The sequence below is a fragment of the Neophocaena asiaeorientalis genome, unplaced genomic scaffold (genome assembly GCF_003031525.2).
Source record: "Neophocaena asiaeorientalis asiaeorientalis breed wild unplaced genomic scaffold, Neophocaena_asiaeorientalis_V1.1 scaffold67, whole genome shotgun sequence".
Classification (NCBI taxonomy): domain Eukaryota; kingdom Metazoa; phylum Chordata; class Mammalia; order Artiodactyla; family Phocoenidae; genus Neophocaena; species Neophocaena asiaeorientalis.
The window spans coordinates 12,294,375-12,312,483 of NW_020173731.1; the positions used below are offsets into that span (position 1 = coordinate 12,294,375).

Consider the following 18,109-nt stretch of genomic DNA (forward strand, 5'->3'; position numbering starts at 1 on the left):
CTATCCGATAGAATACTCCACAATGGTGGAACATGCTACAGCTGTCCTGTCCAGTTAGGTGGCCTCTAGGCATGGTGGCTCTTGAGCTGTGGCTAGCGTGACGGAGAAACTGAAATTTTAATTTTACTTAGTTTTAATTAATGAAAATGTAAATAGCCACATATGACTAGCAGCTACTAAATTGGATGGAATAGTGCTCCTTGTTTCATTTCACTCCTTTATCTTATAAATGATTATAACATCAGCCACTGACTGAGCAACTGTTATGTGCCAAGCATTCTCCTAGGTGCTTTAAATATGTGATCTTGCTTAATCCTCCCAGCAATGTGGTATCATTCCATGTTATAGATGGGGAAACTGAGGCCCAGAAAAGTAAAGCGGTCACTACTGCTCAGCCACAGCCATGTGCCAGCCATTCTTTGTTTTCATGTTACAGCTCTCTTCAAAAGTTCTCCAAGTCCTTTCCCTTCCAGGTCTCACTTTCCCTCTCTGGGATGTCAGGGGAGCTCACAATGATTTTTCTCAGCACACAGAGGTGGAGACAACAACGTCTCTCTCCAGACACAGTCATTTCCTGGCTGGTTCCACTGGTGGCCCTTGTCCCCAAGCTCCTTTTGGATCTTTTCTACAGCAGACAGCAATCCGGGGAGATTCCTCTGCCCTTTGAGCCCTTAGCAAGCTCCCTGAGTACATGGGAAGTTCCAGATTCCTCACTCCCTACAGAAGGAGGCGTTCAAAATTTCCCACAATCCATCTGCATCCCTGCTCACCCGTTACTCCCAATCTAGGAGAGACAAGAAGCTGAGCCCTCCCAGGGGGCAGGTGAGAAGCAGTGCTCACACTAGAGCTTTGCTGCCATCCCACCTGCCTTTGCATCCACACCCCATACAGCCCTCCGAGGTGGGGGCCTCCTTCTCCCAAAGCAGTCGCCGAGGCTCCTGCCTTCCTGCTCCCATTGATTTATTGCTCTCTTCTTCCCCAGACAAAGCCTCTGCTCAGTAGACTCTTATCAGAGTCTGGCTGGCCAGTAGGAAGTGAGAGGGGAGAGGAGGGGCCATGGAGCAGATGGAACCCACCCACTGGATTCCCTTGTGAGAGGATTCAAGGCTGAGCTCTCCTGCCTCGCACTAGCAATTCAACATCCCAGAGCAGAACAGCACATGTTCCCTCCTCCCACTGTGGCCAGACCACTGGCCTGCCTCTAAGCCATCCCACCAGACAGCCATTCAGTGTCTGGGTGTGAGGTGCCGGCCAGGCACAGTGACAAAGAAGGTCCAGGTTGTAAGCAGTTTGTGTGTGGCTGTCCCTCCACACCTCTGCACCCAGGCAGGTGTGGTCAGACTAACATTTTTGGGTACCTCCCACCCTACATCGCACACAGTGCCCAGACCTGTAGCCCGTGGGGGTTAGCAGCAAGAGGGTTTGTGACTTTCACCCCTGTGTTCTTGCAGCGGGCCTTGTGGAGCTGTAGTCTCCCCCCTGAATCACAAGGCTCTCTTCTCTCCCGGAGATGAGGAGCTTAGGTTGGAGAAGTAGCAGGGCCTGGGAACAACCAAGGAGACGGGAACGTTGTCTTGTCTCTCTTGTCACTATAGCTGGGGCAGTGACTCTTGGCTCCCCTGACTCTGGAATGGGCCTTGCCTTCTTCCCAGTGCAAGGACCAGAGACCACATGAGTTTAATGGTTTCCCTGTGTTTAACCCTTCAGAGCATCATCACCTTTCTTCCTCTGCTGTCTAGTCTGGTAGGAAATTTGTGTTGTCTTCTAAACAGGTCACCACTTATTACTACTGTTTCATTCCTAAAACGAGGAAACTGAGCCATGGAAGAGCTTGACGCCCACAGATTGCTGGATTGGGAACCAAGAAGGCATTTGTAGCTTTTGAGGGTGTGGAAGGAGGGGCACCAGCCCAGCGGCATTACCCTCCAAACACTCACTTTGTACAATTCGTTCCCTGGGGGTGGGTGGAGTGACTGCTGTCTGTGGGACACCAGGACCAAATCTGCTGAGCTAGGAATGAGGAAGGATGGCTCGAGTGACCTTCCATAGGCCTAGAAGCAGACAGCTGGGCTTCCTCAGTCTCTGAAGGGTAGGGGTTTGGGATTTGGCTCAGAGCTCGGCGGGTGTGTGTGTGTGTGTGGGGGTGGTGGTGGTAATTAATTATTGCTCTGCCCGTTACCTCTTGGGCCTCTTTCCAGTTGCTGACTGTCGGAGAAAGCAGCTTGGAGGCTGAGGGGAGGGGACTGGAGCCCTTTTCCCTCTGCTTCTATCTGGCTTAGCTGGGGGCCACTCAGGGGAAGGATGAGAGAAGGAAAATGTGGAGCTGGAGCCGTAGAGAGCTCCTGTTTCTCCTTTCATTTCCTTTTCCCCTGAGCAGGGACAGCACAGAGGCACAAGGGCAAGGAGCCTGAGGAACCCCAGGGAGCTGGGTTGCCCCAGTTTTCCAAGTTGGGCCAGCGTGTGAGGGGGGAAATGCCTCTCGAGCTGCCTGAGATGACTTCTGTGCTCAGAATCACAGTTCTTAACACCTGGAAGGGCTGTCGGTGTTCAGATAGTTAAGGAATGGTCATCCCAGCAATGACACTCAGTAATTTATCAACCAGAAAGGACACTGGCCTGGAGTCCTGGAGGGCCCCAAGGTGTCTCTGGATCACATAGAGGAGGGGAGGGCCAGTTATTAAAATACTGAAATTCTTCCTTATTGGAAGAGTAGCCCTTTACCAACCAATATGGAAGAACTTCAGCATTTTAGTAACTGGCATGGTTATGCCGAATACCCACTCTGTTTATCTTTATTTTTCAGAAGACAAGTGGAGTTCCATAAAGTAAAATAGTCAGTTTGAAGATAAGATCATCCAAGTTGGGGTAGATCAGCATGAAGATTCCCCATGAACTTCCCCTGAGCGATATTTGTACTCTCCCCCTCACCAGACACACACACATACGCATAAACACACACGCACACGCTCACATACACACAGTGAAGCATTGCCCTGGCTAAAGAGTACACAAGGCCCCCATACCCTTACCTGCAGTTGTAAGCTTGAATGTCCAGGCTCAGGCGATTATATAGTGAGAGACTAGAGAAGGACCTCCACCTAGGATGGAAGGGAGGAAGCCTGGATCTGGATCCCTGATTTGTAATTTCCATCCCTTGGCTACTGAGCCAGCTTTTCTGCTTTCTACCTGAGGTAGGGGCCAAACTCAGGTGAAATTCCCCCAGTGTTCCATGATTGGTCATAGCAGGGAAGGAAAAGGTGTTTTGACCCTTTGGGGCAGGGAAGGGGCTGTGAGGACAGGCAGAGTTTAGCAGGAAAGAGAGCAGCCTGGGCCTTATCTCCTAGGCACTCAGCCCAGTAGCCAGCATTTTTGGATGTTCCAAGCTTACTTGGAGAAGACACTCTAATCTTGCCAGTTTGGAAATGACTGTGGCGCAGGAGGAGGGCTGGGGCGAGGGCAGGGAGGAGAGAAGAGAGTAAATGCAAGTACAGGGCTGACAGCTGTGTCCCTAGAGCCTGCAGGACTGGTATTTTGATCTGTTGGCAGCATCTGGAAAAAAGACAGTGTCAGGTAGAGGGGCCTTTCCCACTTGCAAATACCTAGAGGTGCCACCAGGGCCGACCCCTTTCGACGTCCCCTTTGTGTGGCTGCAGAGGGATTTGGGTGGGGAGAACTTGGCTAGGAAGTGTACTTTTTCCCAGGAATGACGGGGGTTGGTGGGAGTCTCAGGAATCAGGCACATCAGGATGGTTGAGAATGTAAACCAAGTTGTTTTTTCATTGGGAGAGAAAGGTAGAACGCATAAAGCTCCTTGAAAATGATGATGAGATCCAGAGGGGACGTGGAGAGCAGGAGTCAAAAGTCTCCCCACCTTCGCCTCCTTTGTCGGCTGCAGAAATCCTCCCTGGTGTGTGGACAGTCTGAGCTTGGAACTTGCTAGCTGGGGGAGAAGGAAGTGGGAGGAACGGGCCATAGCAGCCCTCCTTCCCACTCGCCTCACAGTCCTCTATCTAATGAGCGATAATGCCAGAAGCCAAAGCCTTGTCTGGATGGGAAAGCCTGGCGGGGCTGATTCTCAGGAGCTCTGGGGACGCCGCAGCTTGGTGTCCTGCAGATAACCAAGAGGGGCCCAGGGTGGAAGGAGTTGAATGTATCTCTCTAGTCATTCAGTATTTATCACGGTGGGACCTCTGGGTGTCCATCCTGAGTGTGCGGTGCGTGTGTGTGCACACATGTGCGGACATGCATGTCTGCAAAGAGTCATGAAGACCTGGGTTGATTTTGCTGCTTTTGACTGCGTGGTGCCAGGTATCACTCCAGGTAGATACCGATTCTTGGGGAGAATGTTTGGAGATGAATCAGTACACAGTTACCTTCGTAGTGAGGCTGTCACTAGCGCCTGCAATTAGAGGCTGCAGGTGTCTGTAGAACTGTAGAAAAGCCCAAACTAGATGGAGGACAAACGCTTGGAAAATGGAGAAGATCTACCTCTTTTCTTTGCAATTGATTGGTTTTGGCACTTCTGGAATGCCAGTCCCCGCATTCCCAGCCCCTGCTCCATCCACTGCCATCTTAAGCCTGAGACTGTGTGTTTTTCATTTTCTAGCTCCAGTACCTAGCATATTTCTTGATTTGTTTTTTTAATATTTAAATATTTACTTATTTATTTATTTATCTATTTATTTATTTATCTGGTTGAGCTGGGTCTTAGTTGTGGCAGGCCTCAGTTGTGGCAGGTGGGCTCCTTAGTTACGGCACATGGGCTCCTTAGTTGTGGCATGTGAACTCTTAGTTGCAGCATGCATGTGGGATCTAGTTCCCTAACCCAGCCTCCCTGCATTGGGAGTGCGGAGTCTTATCGACTGCGCCGCCAGGGAAGTCCCTCTTGATTTGTTTTTAAGCAGAATAATCATAGGCATTATCTCTTGTGCATAAAATATTTCACATTTTGAAAGTTTCCAGTTATTATTTCATAGAATTAGAAAGTACCTCATTTGCATGTGAGAAAACTAAGGGCCAAAGAAGTCAAGTCACCCTCATGTTGGACCTTGGACTGAAAGCCCGGTGTTGCCAATTCTCTTCTCACTGACGGCACTGCCATTGGGGCCACCTTCATAGGTACCGTGGATAGGGGAACACCTAGTGGGCAACTCGGGAGTTTAGGGTTGCTCCTGTCTTCATAGCAAAATCTCCTTTATTGCTTGAGATGCCCCCCTTCCCTTGGGTGGGATTCAAGGAGTCCATTTGGAGATGGATTCATAACCATTTGTTCTTGAGAAATGGAGGCCTTTGACATCCCAAAAGAAAGGGAAGAGGAGAGGGAAAAAAAAAACTGATTACCTGTCCCCGTTTCCCTTTTTTAATGTTCCATACCTGGTAAGTTCTTCCTGGTGTCTAACCTAATGAAAACCTGTCATCTGTGCCGTTTAGTGGCAAAGGAAAGAAACTCCAGCCAGGCATTCTGTGCGCTCACTTAATCCTGAGGATTTCAGAGCTCTCGACAGGCAGGGGAAACCCTTGAGCCTTCCTTCCTCCTCCTGTGCTATCTTCAGTGGGCATGGGAGAAGTAATTTAACTTGCAAGTTAAGCGAAGGCTGTGGGAGGCCCCTGAGCTCAAATTGAAGGGAAAGGGATATTTTTGCCTTCTAGAGGAAGAAAACTCATTTCCCGAGGCACCTCCACCCCTCCTTCTGTGCAGATGAGCTTAATTTTCTTCCCCTCCTAATGAAGATGGATCAAAGCCAAGCTATATATTCAAGGGGGAGCCAGGCAGGGGAGCTAAGTGAAGGGGTGAGGGGACAAAAACAGAGCTGCTCTCATGGAGAGGAAGTAATTACTTTTAAGAGAGAGCAAAGATAGGGAAGCCCTTGGTAATACAATGTTAAACTCCAAATGCAGGTGGCTAAAAATTAAATCAGAGCACATGGAGTTTCTTTTGTTCATTCATTCATTCACTTATTCATTCAACGAATATTTATTGGGTACCTACTGTGCACAGGCAGAGACCCCAAGCAGGCATCAGGAGAGGGCCCAGCTCTCCGTAACCACAGCAGGGCTCCAGTAACTGGATTAGGGACAGGGAGAGGTGGGATCTGGAAAGTGAAGCCACTTGTCATCAGGATAAAGCATTTGCAGAAGTACCACTAGATGGCTGAATATGTTGACCTTTGGATTTAGGATTAGTTGCTTGAGTGCCAGCAGCTGTTGACCCCAGCTATATCCACCCAGCTTGACTCATCACGGGTTAAATAATTATGTTGTCCTTTTCCATTCACTGATTGCTTTGTTCTCTGACTGAGTTCTGTCCTCGATCCAAAAAATTAGATTAGCTCCTCCCTTTCAGTGTCTGTTGACATCACAAAATTGCCATAACAACAGACTATGATGTCACCAGAATGCCTGGTGTTGCTGAAAGGAACCACATCGGTCAGAAAGGATTCTGTCATCCAAAGATAAAAATGGAATGATATCAAAAGCCAGAGGAACTGAAATTTGATATCAAAGAAGAACATCTAGGCAGTATAAGATAACAGTGTGTCTGGAGCTTCCTTTCCTGGAACCCTTCACAAACAAACAAGGCACTTATTGAGACTGATTGGAGAGCAGGCTTGCCTGGAGGCAGGGGCTTGGAAGAGATGACCTTCAGAAGCCCCTTGCGTGGAGGGCCCTAAGACACAAAGGACATTAGGAAAAGGGGAGATGCGACCATCTTCGATCTCTGGAGAGCTCAGAGTAGCTAACGGCGATGCAAACCTCCCTGCCCCGAGCAGATCTGACAGTTTCCAGCTGGAATGTATTATATTACAGCTGGGCAGATTTACAAAAATAAACACACGGTGACCCCGTCTGAGCCTCATTTGCTACCCTCTTCCTCATAAGATTTGGGAAGAAGCTTTTCTTCCATTTCACCCAAGCAGAGAAGCCAGTCCTCACCACCAGCTCTGGCTCCATGACACCCACGCCCATGTGCCTCACTTGCCCTTCATCTGCTGGGCCACCCCAAGAGGAGGGCAAGCAACCTGGGGCTGTGTCTGTCTGAAGGGAGCGTGTAGGGGGATGCTGCAGACAAGCTTCGTGTTCATTATGCTCCTGTCCGTACGGAAGGCTGGGCAGGCTGGGAGGAGAGAGGGCTTCCCGGCATCGGCAGCAACGACAACAGCAGCACGTGAACCTGGAGCCTCATTTAACCCTTGTGCCCACTGGGTCGAAAGGGTCTCTGTGAAGCAAGTGGATTTCAGCCCAAGGGCCTGTGTTCTGGGCGAAGGGAGGTAGGGAGGGCTGTCTTCCTGCAGGTTGGGCTGGCATGGGTTTCTGCCGTGCGGATGGGAATGCAGCCCCAGACTCCTCCGTCCGCCCAGCTACTCTGCGTCCTTAGCTCGGTGAGGTCAGACTACCTGGAAGTTGTACACCTGCTCCGCGTACTCCGTCTCTCCGTTTTTGCATTTTCTCCTTGGGCACCTGAACTGAGAAGATGTCATCCCCTGCTCACTTATTCTGCCTCTGGCACTCTGCCGGGCAGCGTTCTGTCTGAATGCTGGGAAGCTGCAGACCCCCTAGGGCACCTGGGCACCCCTACCACCACCCAGGGAGAGGCCCTCCCCCTTCCTGGTGCTGGAGCCAGGAGGAGGGGAAAGAGCAGCGCCTGCCGCTGCCACGTGCACCTGGAGCTCAGCCACGGCACGGCGAGCCGGACCGGAGGACTGACTTCTCAGAGGGATGGTACGAGCAGGGTGGCTGGTGGGTCCTCTGAGGCTGCCAAACAGGGGACAAAGCTGCCTAAAAGATGTTGAAGTTTCGAGCTGATCGACGGGTCAGGTAGGGATTTCTTCAGTGGGCTGTGAGTCAAGTGAAGTGAGAGCTGAGTGGGCAGGTCACTGGATCCGGGGGCGTCAGAGTGAGGGGCCTGCCCCGTGTGACCTGGAGAAGGGAGAGCAGTTAGGTCAATGGTTGCTGCATTGCAGTGTTTGTGAAGGGGAAGCTGTTTTGAAATTGGTAGCGCCGGGATGGAGCGAGGACGTCATTTGTAGGGGTTACTGGGTAGGAGAGTCTGGGGCAGGAAGAAATTTGGTGTCCTCTGAAAGACTTGTACCAGCTGACAGCAGACTGTGTGTGTGCCTCTGTGTGTGTCTGTCTCTCCGTCCATCTGTCCATCTGTACCAGTGCCTGCAGGAAAGGTTCCAGCAGAGTTAGCACAGGGAATGTGTACAGCAGAATGGGCCGAAGGGGACGGAATGGGTGGAGGGGTGTCAGGGGGGCAGGTCATCTGTGCCACTGGGAAACAGCAGAGACCTTTGTGCCTCAAGGATCTTAGCTGTCACAGACTGCCTGCCCCCACCCCTAGATGAGGCAGAGCCAGGGATGAGGGTGACTGGAAACGGCTATTGTTCCTTGCAAAGATCCCCTGTGGTTAAGTTGAGGAGAGCATCCTTATTGGACCTGGGAAGAAGGGAGGAGTAGAGTTTGAGAAGCAGGGAGCGGGTTATCAATGTGCTAGAGTTAGAACCCAGGCCGAAGAGACACTGGCCAGATTCAGGGTCCTGGCTGCAAAACCAGATTTCCACAGAGGCTGTGGCCACTGCCCACTGGGCTTCTGTCTCCCACATGTCTTTGGATTCGATCTGAACATGACTGGTCTGGAAGCTGAAAAAATACCCTCCGATATGATCTTTAGCTTCAGCAGACGTCTTAAGGGCTGGGAAGCATCCTTGGCGATGGAAGGGTGCTCTCCAAAAGGTTGTTTTACTTCGCTCGTGCAGCTGAAGGGACCACACTGTTTTCCCCTGGTGCTAGCTAACCTGCCACTTGCCAAGCAGAGCGCTGGCCCTTTGCTGTGGGGGTGCGTGGTGGCCTGGTATTAAGACCCCCAAGCCGCCGTGCAGCCTTGGTGGGCTCTGTGCGGGCACCAGCTTCCGGGGCTGGACTGAGCATGCCCTGGGCTCGCACAGTATCTCCCGAGAGGGGTAGGTGAAGAGGACCTTAAAATTGTTCCAGCCCCCCGCTGGCTGCACGCTTGAATCTCCCATAGCTTTCTTGCCAGGTGGCCCTCTGCTTTCAGAATCCGTCTCAAACTGCAGCCATTTATGGCTTAGACCCTCTGCACCAGCCCCTCCCTAAGCTCTGTCCGCTGCCCTTCCTCCCTTACCTCCCTGCAGAGCCACCGGGAGCTAGCGTGGAAGCCAGCCAGCCAGAAGGGCCACAGCTCCCAAGGGAGCCTCCCATCTGCCTCTGCACAGACCCCGGCCCTGGCCCATGTTCGCCCCTGCTTCCTGGCAGGCTGTCCGCACTACCCTCCCCGGCCACAGCATCCCTTAATTAGATCGGACTGAGAGCCAGCACTCACCTCAATGCTGGACAGCTCCTGAGGTGTCGGCTAGTCAGGTAGCCCCTAGACGGGGAGGCCCTGGACTTGGGGTGTGAGTGGAGCCCAGCCCAAGCTCAAGGATGGAATTTCTGGATGTCTCATTTCATTTGAAGAAAGAGATAGAGCAGGAGAGGAAGGAGTCCAAGGTTGCAAGAGAATTCTTTTAGCAAATAATGAGTGAGCGGTTTTTATGTGGAACCCTGGCAGGAGTTGTCCCTGGGAGGGAACCAGCCAAACACTAAGTCTTGACTATTGGAGCCCCTCCCCGCCCCCCACATACATGCCCAGGATGGCCACTGAAAGGGTTAAGTGGGGTTTCTTTCCAGCCTGGGGATCTCTAGTCAGTAATTAACACTGTCAGAAAGACATCTTCCGCCCCCTCCCATCCCCTCCCCTCCCCCCCCCCCCCCAAATGACCTTCTTTAAGTGTGGTCGCCATCCCTGTTACTGCCTAGGGCCTGTCCACCCTTTAGCCTGTGTCTCTGCCTTCTTCGTCTTGACCACAGCTTCTCTCTCTCTTTTGCCTCCACAGCCATAATGAAAGACGGAACACATTTCTACACCCACTGACCGGCCAGGTCCCAGAGGAAAACAAAAAGTTTGACTTGAAAATGTACGTTTACCCCTTACTTGCTGTTTGGCCTTTCCGTCCTTAACCACCATCATCCCGCTGCCTCTGTGTAGCTAGGAAGAGGAAGGGTGTGGGGGTCAGAAAGGAGAGCAGGAGAGGTTTAGGGTCGCTCACCTCAGTTCTGAGGACTGGAAACTCCTGAGACCCATCTGGCTTGATACCCTCAACCACTTTTTCTGGAATCTTGCAGGTCCCAGGTTAGTGCATCCCACGGGCTGAGCTAAAGGAGTGAGACATGTCTGAGGCTGGCATATCAATCACCAGGGGCCTCTGAGGAGAGCAGTGAGGGAATCTGCTATGACCACGAGAGCCAAATGCTAATTCCTCTGATGTTGGCTCGGTAAATGAAAGGAAAAAAAGATTATTAAATGACTCTCATAGTCCGAGTTCCAGAGTCCTAGGATCTAGGTTTTTAAGATAAATTTGCAGGAAAAAAAGAGGAGACTGTCCAGGGTTACTGGCATATAATCTCGGAAAAGCAGCGGGAGCCGCTGAGAGGACCCCTTGGGACCACTGAGGGGACCTAATTTGTGCTGAATGCTGGAACAGTGAATGGCGGGGTTGGGAAAAGGGATGGGTGGCACCCATTGTCTCTTGGTCTCACTAGCCACTTCTTTTTTGGTCAACTTGAAATCAGATCGACCTTGGACATGTCCAATAAAACAGGTGGGAAACGCCCAACTACCGCCAACAGTGACCTATCCAACCACAACATGGTGTCCGAGGTCCCTCCAGAGCGGCCCAGTGTCCGGGTAAGTCCGGTCCCCCACGCAAGCTGCTGGGGAGGAATCCTAGGAAACGTATTAGGCTGCTTACTTTTTTCTGCAGGTTCCAAAGAGCAGGTGACGTGATGCAGGAAGTGGAGAGTGGGGAGGAAAGAGGGCTCAGACCAGAACCATACAGAAGACCAACATCTAGACCAGGGGTCCTCAGCCGTAGCACTATTAGCATTGGGGGCTGGATAATTCTTTGTAGTGTGGGACCATTCTTTCTCTGTAGCATGTGGAGCAGCAGCCCTGGCCTCTACCCACTAGATGCCAGTAGCCCCCGCCCTGTGACAACCAAAAATGTCTCCAGACATTGTCAAATGCCCCCTGTGGGACAAAATTGCCCCACCCTCACTGAGAACCACTGATCTAGGGGGACAGCGAAAGAAGAATAACTCATGAAGAATGACAATTGGGTGCTCAGAAAGGAGGAGGAAGGAAGAGACCATCAGGAGGAAGTAATCAGAGAAGAATGTTGCAGAGAGGTCCAGTAAGATAAGGGCTAAAAGTATCCATGGCGTTTAGCAACATCGTGGTAATTGGAGACCCTGATAAGAGCAGTTCAGTGGTGTGAGGAGCGCAGAAGACAAAGACAAGCTGGAGAGGGCTTAAGAGGAGATGGGAGGGCGGATACAAGACACTGAAGAGTAGAAAACTGCTCTTCTATGAAACTAGATAGGGCTTTCCTGGTGGTGCAGTGGTTGAGAGTCCGCTTGCCGATGCAGGGGACACGGGTTCGTGCCCCGGTCTGGGAGGATCCCACGTGCCGCGGAGCAGTCTGGGAGGATCCCACATGCCGCGGAGCGGCTGGGCCCGAGAGCCATGGCCGCTGAGCCTGCGCGTAAAAAAAAAAAAAGAAAGAAAGAAAGAAACCAGATAGTAAATGGGAGTGTAGTCATACAATGGAGGACTCTCCAAAAATTAAGAATGGACTGGAGCGAGCTGTATAACAAGGATGAACCTTAACAACATAATGCTGAGGAAAAAGCAAGTTGTAGGATATGAAAAACATGGTATCATTTATGGAAAATGTACAAACATGAAAAGTTATTCAGTGTTTTTATAGATAAGCTTGCAGTACAAGCATATAACCATGGACAGGCATACTAATTTGTGGTCAGTGGTCACCTCTAGGAAGGAAGAAAAGGTCATGAGATTGGGGAGGGGGTTCAAAGGGAGTTTCAGCTTTATTTGTCATGTTTTATTAGGGAAAGAAAGCAACATGCAGTGGTGATTTAGTCCCTACTTTTCTGAAATGTTTGAAATATTTCAAAAAAATTTTTTTTTAAGAAACTTGACCGTGAAGGGAAATGAGGGGTGGAGGGTAGCAGCTAGGAGATATGCAAGATGCAGGGAGGTTTTTTCTTTGTTCATTTTGTTTTGTTTCAAGGTGTTAAGGGCAGGAGGGGAATGACCCAGTAGGTAGTTTCAAGAGAAAGGGCATCGCCAATGAGTCATGTTTGTGTAGAGACAGGAGTCAGGTGCAAAGGTGCTGTCAGCCTGGATAGGGGAGGGGCCCTCTTCCTGAGGCTGTGTAAGATAGGTACATGAAACGTGGCGGTGGGGCTGGGAAGTTCAAGACGCTCCCACCTGTTGTTTTCAACTTTTGCAGGGAAGTAGGAGGTAGGGTTTTCTGCTGGGAAGAGTGGGGTTGATAGAGAGGCATTGGGGGGTGGGGGGCTTCAGAATAAGCCCAAGGGTCAGTGGTCAACAAGGAACATTTGGAATATTGCCTAATAATACTGAAGGGTCATCTGAGGTCATAGACTGAATCTGTGTGCTCTGATCCACAGGTGTGTGTGGTTTTTCTCCAGCAATGCTATGGCCTGGCAGATGGTTGCATTGACCTAAGGTTGAGGGTTGCTGGGAAGCTGTGGCAGAAAGATAAGGAGGCTAGAGTATTACTGAGGGGTTGGCAGGGGAATGGCTGAAGTGGCAGGGAGCAGCTTTTAGGCTGCAGAGAGCAGGTGAAACTATGACAGATGACGGACTGAGAGAAAAGGGAAAGATTTTAGGATTTACATATTCTGAGGGTGGTGGATGACTTCTTCAGATGGCTGATCTCCGCCATTATATGTGGATTTTTACAAGTAAAGTACAGAAAATAATTTCATTTTCCAGTTCGGGAGGTACTTTATGATAAACCCCAGTTTCTTCTTTCCTTCCTTCTACAAGTATTTACTAAGTGCTTATTGACAGCTGGACACCTTGCTAGGCTCTGGTGATAAAGAGAGGAACAAAACAAAATTTCTCCCTACAAAGAGCTCCCAGTCTCGTACGGGAGACAGAAAGTCCACAGTTCTGCTGCAGTGCGACAGATTCTAGACTATGGGAAGTTTCTGAGAAGAGGGAGCAACAACTACTCTGGGAGAACAGGGGGGTTTCGGGGACTAGGGTTGCCTGCACTAGGCCGTGAAGGATGAGTTGGGATGTGGTAGTGGACAAGGGGAGTGGGGTTCCCCCGCCTCCCATGGTGAGCAAAGCCCTAGGGAGATGGGAGAGAACCACTCGGAGTTTGGCATGACCAGCGGTGATGCCTTTCTGGTGGAGTGGCAGAAAGTGGGTGGTGGCCCAGCCAGATCTCGTAGACCTGTCCTTGTGTGCTGTGCTGAGGACTGGAATTCTCTCCTAAGTGATGAGAGGTAGTGAGAAATTCTAAGCAGAAGAGATGACAACCCGTGAGGCACCAACAGCGGCATTGGAGAAGAAAGGACAGGCTTGAGATCCATTAAGAAGACAGACTTGTCAGCCCTGCGTAAATGATGGTGTGGAGGAATGGAGGGAGGAGGGGACGGCGTGAGCTTGTTCAGAGTTCTGGTTTGGGCCACTGGGTAGATTGTGGCCCAGTCACTGAGATGAGAACTACGGAAGAACCAGTTGGTTAGAAAGAGGATGAGTTTGGTTCTGCGCTTATTTAATCCTAGTTGGACAACTAGTGAGCAAATGGACTGGGACAAATGAATCTATATCTAGATTCATTCTAGCAAATGAATCTAGATATAGATTAGGGAGTTTTCGGCATATTGCTGGCAGCTGAGGCAATGGGTATGGATGACATTACACAGGCACAATGTATGATGAGACTAAAAGCGTAAGTTTGAGGTCTGTCAACACTTAGAGTGGAGGTGGAGATTGAGAAGGACTGGCCACAGATGTAAATATCGAAGAGTAAGGAATAGTGCCCCAGAAACCAAAAGAAGAGTTCCGGGAAGGACAGAAAGGTTCACATTATCGGTGCTTAAGAATGTCAGGGACTGAGTGGCCTGAGTTGACATCGCAGGGACCATTTCTGAAAGGAGTGGAGGAGGTTTAGGAGTAAAGGGAGGAGAGGAAGTCAGGACTCTTCCCAGCAGCCTATCTCTGAGGAGAAAGAGAGGGAAGGGAGGGAAGGTGTTACCTGACGGGGACAGCTGGTGGAGGGTGGACGGGGCTGTCAGGTGTGTGTGGGTGCGTGAGGGACAGTGAGAAGGAGGAGAGAGAAAGACTGAGAGAGACAGAGACAGACAGTGAGAGAGAGACAGACGGACAGAGGGATGCTTTAAGATGACGAGAGCTGAGCATGTTTGCTTAGGAGAAGCAGCCAGTGGAGGAGGAAAAAATGAAGACAGATTTGAGAGGTTATCAATGAAGCAAGTCTCAGAGGAGACAGCAGGCTGGGCCCGATAGCCTTGGAAAGGAGGAAAACGCCTCTTCTTCTGACATTGAAGGGAAAGAGACAAGGAGAGTGGTAAGGGCAGTAATTTTCTGGGTAAAAGGGTGTGAAATTGAGGAAGCGCGTGTCTGACAACCTCAATTTTCTCCGTGGGGGCGGATCCAAGCCACTGCGGGGGAAGGCAGCGGCGGGCAGGTCGCTGGGCTCGGGAGAGAGGCGAGGGTGTGCAGCGGAGCACCGGGGACTGAGGGGTCGCGGTGGCCTCATCTGTGCTGTGGTGTGATTGTTCTCCAGCAGCACTATAGTCTGGCTGAGTGCAGGGAGGGTGGATAATTTGATTAATCAGGGGTTTAGAGTTTCAGAGAAGATCGAGCGGAAAGGCACTGGATAGGGTGTTGGTGTTGGAGAGTGTGGTTGATCTATTCCACCAGGGGGCGTATTTGTAGGGAAACAACTAACACCAGGAGGTAGCTCATGGATCCAGGAAAAAAAGGCAAGTATTGAGGAGTTGGGGATCTCAATGGAGTAGAAAAGCTGGTGTCGTTGAGGGATGGAGTGAGACAGCCCGGAGGATGGGATGCTGTGCTCAGAAGACAGGGATATGAGAACTGACAGGGGCTTGGGAGCTGGCCAGGTCCAAGGTGTTGCCATGGGAGTGAGTGGCTGGGCTGGAAGTGGAGGATTTTGGACTTGAGGACATCAAGGTAGTTTAAAGTTAGGCCACTGGATGGGTCATCCTCCCTCTCACTGTGGAGCAATGAAATTGTCCACAGTGATGGCAAGATTTAGAATGGAGAGGATGACTGATATCAAAATCCTTAGACTCGGGCTTCCCTGGTGGCGCAGTGGTAGAGAGTCCTCCTGCCAATGCAGAGGACACGGGTTCGTGCCCCGGGCCGGGAAGATCCCACATGCCGCGGGGTGGCTTGGCCCGTGAGCCATGGCCACTAAGCCTGCACATCCGGAGCCTGTGCTCTGCAACGGGAGAGGCCACAACAGTGAGAGGCCTGCGTACCGCAAAAAAAAAAAAAAAAATCCTTAGACTCTGAAAAAAGAAGCTAGAAGCTGATAGTGGTGAGAAGGGCTAAACAGTGAAAGATCACTGATACTTCGAGAAAGAGAGATTGTTGCCAGAACAGAATGTGGGGAAGTCCCAGTGGCAATAAGGAGCTAGGAGAACACCCATACATCCTCCCTGCTCTGTGGTGTGTTGGACATTCGAGAATGAATAGGGGGCTTCCCTGGTGGCACAGTGATTAAGAATCCGCCTGCCAAATGCAGGGGACACGGATTCGAGCCCTGGTCCGGGAAGATCCCACGTGCTGCGGAGCACCTAAGTCCCTGCGCCACAACTCCTGAGCCTGCGCTCTAGAGCCCGTGAGCCACAACTACTGAGCCCACGTGCCACAACTGACGCACGCCTAGAGCCTGTGCTCCACAACAGGAGAAGCCACTGCACTGAGAAGCCCACACACCGCAACGAAGACCCAACACAACCAAAAATAAATAAATACGATAAATACATTTATAAAAAAGAAAAAAAAAAAGAATGAATTGGGCTTGGAGAAGATGATGACATAGGGAATTTACTTGAAGTTGAATGGGTCTGAGAAAGCATTATGAAAGAGGTAAGGAGTAAGTAAGGCCAGTAGAGAAGGATAGGCCAGGAGTGAAATGAAAAGTCTTATTTTCTCCTTAAGAAAAAGCAAAAAACACACATCGCTGTGAGACAGGTAGGCCGATAATTTTGAACCCCATTTTAGAGATAAGAAAAAGAGCAAAGAATTGAAAGGCCGTGCCCTTGAGTTAGTAAGAGATCCAAGCTTCTCACCTGGGCCTCTTAACGTGAGGGCCCCCAGGGCCCTGGAGAGGGATAGCTCCCACCAAGGGCAGCTCCTTTTGCGTGTGGAGCAGAAAGGAGGAGAGGAAGAGTTAAGCTGGCTGCTCTCTGCATCCCTAGGCCACCCGGACGCCCCGCAAGGCCATCGCTTTCGGCAAGCGCTCGCACTCCATGAAGCGGAACCCCAGTGCTCCTGTCACCAAGGCAGGCTGGCTTTTCAAGCAGGTGAGGCCTCCTATTCCATTCTGCCCACCGCATCCCTGCTTTCTCCTCATAGCGCTGTAATTCCTCTGTAGTTATAACAGCCCATGTATATTTTGCTATATCCCTCCAGGTTCCATTTTGGTATATCTCTGCGAAATCTCCTAATTCAATAAAGGCTCAGAGAGGTTGAGTATCTTCCCAAAATCTCACAGAGAAATTAGTGTTATATTTGGGAATTCAGCCAGGTCTCCTGATGGGCAGATGCAATGACTTTGAAATATGCTGTCATCAGCCCTATCAGAGCAACCCAGTGGCTCAGTCAGCAGGGCCCTCTTGCTACGAAGGGAGGGGGATGTCTCCTCTAAGTCTAGGGGTCCAGTTCTCCTCGTTGACCTGGCCATTATCCCTGCCGGACCTTCTGCTCACTCTTTCTGGCTCATCGCTGCACCGTTTATCTTCCCTGGGGGAGACACTGAGGCCCAGAATGACAGAAGTGGAAGGTCATAGGCAATAATGTAATGTCATTCCCTGCCTCTGTGGGCTCTTGGGGGTTACTGCCACTTGTTAGTCGCAGAGCTGCAAACAGAGGCAGGATGTCCTTATAATGAGTGCAGCACTCTTTCCACTGCACACACCCACCTCCCCAGGCCCAGGTCACAGACTATCCTGTCTATTCCCCACTTCTCCTGCAGGCCAGCTCCGGGGTTAAGCAGTGGAATAAGCGCTGGTTCGTCCTGGTGGATCGCTGCCTCTTCTACTACAAAGGTGAGCTTGCGCCTGGCACTGGCAGGGGCTGTGGGAAGCCAGGGCCCCCTCTTTCTCATTCTGCCCTGTCACAGGGCTCGGTTTCTGATGGATGTTGGGGGTGGGGGGGCACATATCCCCCCTGTGGTCTCCGGCACCAGTGGCACGTGACAGGGTATAAAGACAAAGCTCGCATTCACTCACTCATTTCACATTCGGCAATATTTACTGAGTGCCTACTAGATTTCAGGCAGAGTTCTAGGCCCTGGTGAGTGGTGTGGTGGATGAACAAGACAGTCAGATGACAGAGGGTGAAGTCCGGGGGAGGGCGTGGGTGGGAAAAGAAAAGGAGGAAGAAGACAAGGGTCCCTGGTCATCACTAGCAGGTGACCTGCTAATTGGACCTTGTATGTTGAGCTTCCCCCATCCCACTAGAATGTATGATCTGATCTGTGTAGGCAGGAGTTTTGGGTCAGTTTTGTCCACTGCTGTATCCACAGCACGGAAGACAGCGCCTGGCACATAGTAGGTGCTCAATGAATGTGGAGTAAATGATTATCCCCCAGCTTCTGCCCTCTTTGCCTACCCCAACACTCACTCCCTTTCCTCCCCCACAGAAAGGAGGGCAAAACTCATAACTTTGGTGCAGCCTCTAGGAAGTTATTTTTAAAGTATGTACAGCAACAATATGTCAAGGAGGGCAGGGAGGAACTAGTGAGGGTTGATGACAGTGACGGTTCTGTCACACTGATGCTGTGCAACGAGGCCTGGGCGCTGAGGAGAGGATAAAATGATCTAGCAGCAAGAGTGGCTGTTTCCTTTTCCTCCATGCCCTGGGAATGGCAGAGCTCTGATTTCTCCAGGTCTCCTGGGAGCAATTCACTGAATCATTAACTTTGGCAAAGGTTGT

The 18,109-nt window shown here is 50.9% G+C and overlaps 1 protein-coding gene across 10 annotated transcripts in view; it reads left to right on the forward strand.

Moving 5' to 3' along the window:
- PLEKHA6 (pleckstrin homology domain containing A6) overlaps positions 1-18,109 on the forward strand; it is a 112,153-nt gene that overhangs the window by 65,656 nt on the left and 28,388 nt on the right. For all 10 annotated transcript variants that reach the window (XM_024750927.1, XM_024750923.1, XM_024750930.1 and 7 more), the window contains 4 exons: positions 9,894-9,974; positions 10,630-10,744; positions 16,372-16,476; positions 17,148-17,220. In XM_024750927.1, coding sequence (XP_024606695.1) covers positions 10,643-10,744; positions 16,372-16,476; positions 17,148-17,220 — 280 coding nt within the window. In that variant the 5' untranslated portion in view covers positions 9,894-9,974; positions 10,630-10,642. The remainder of the gene's footprint in view (positions 1-9,893; positions 9,975-10,629; positions 10,745-16,371; positions 16,477-17,147; positions 17,221-18,109) is intronic.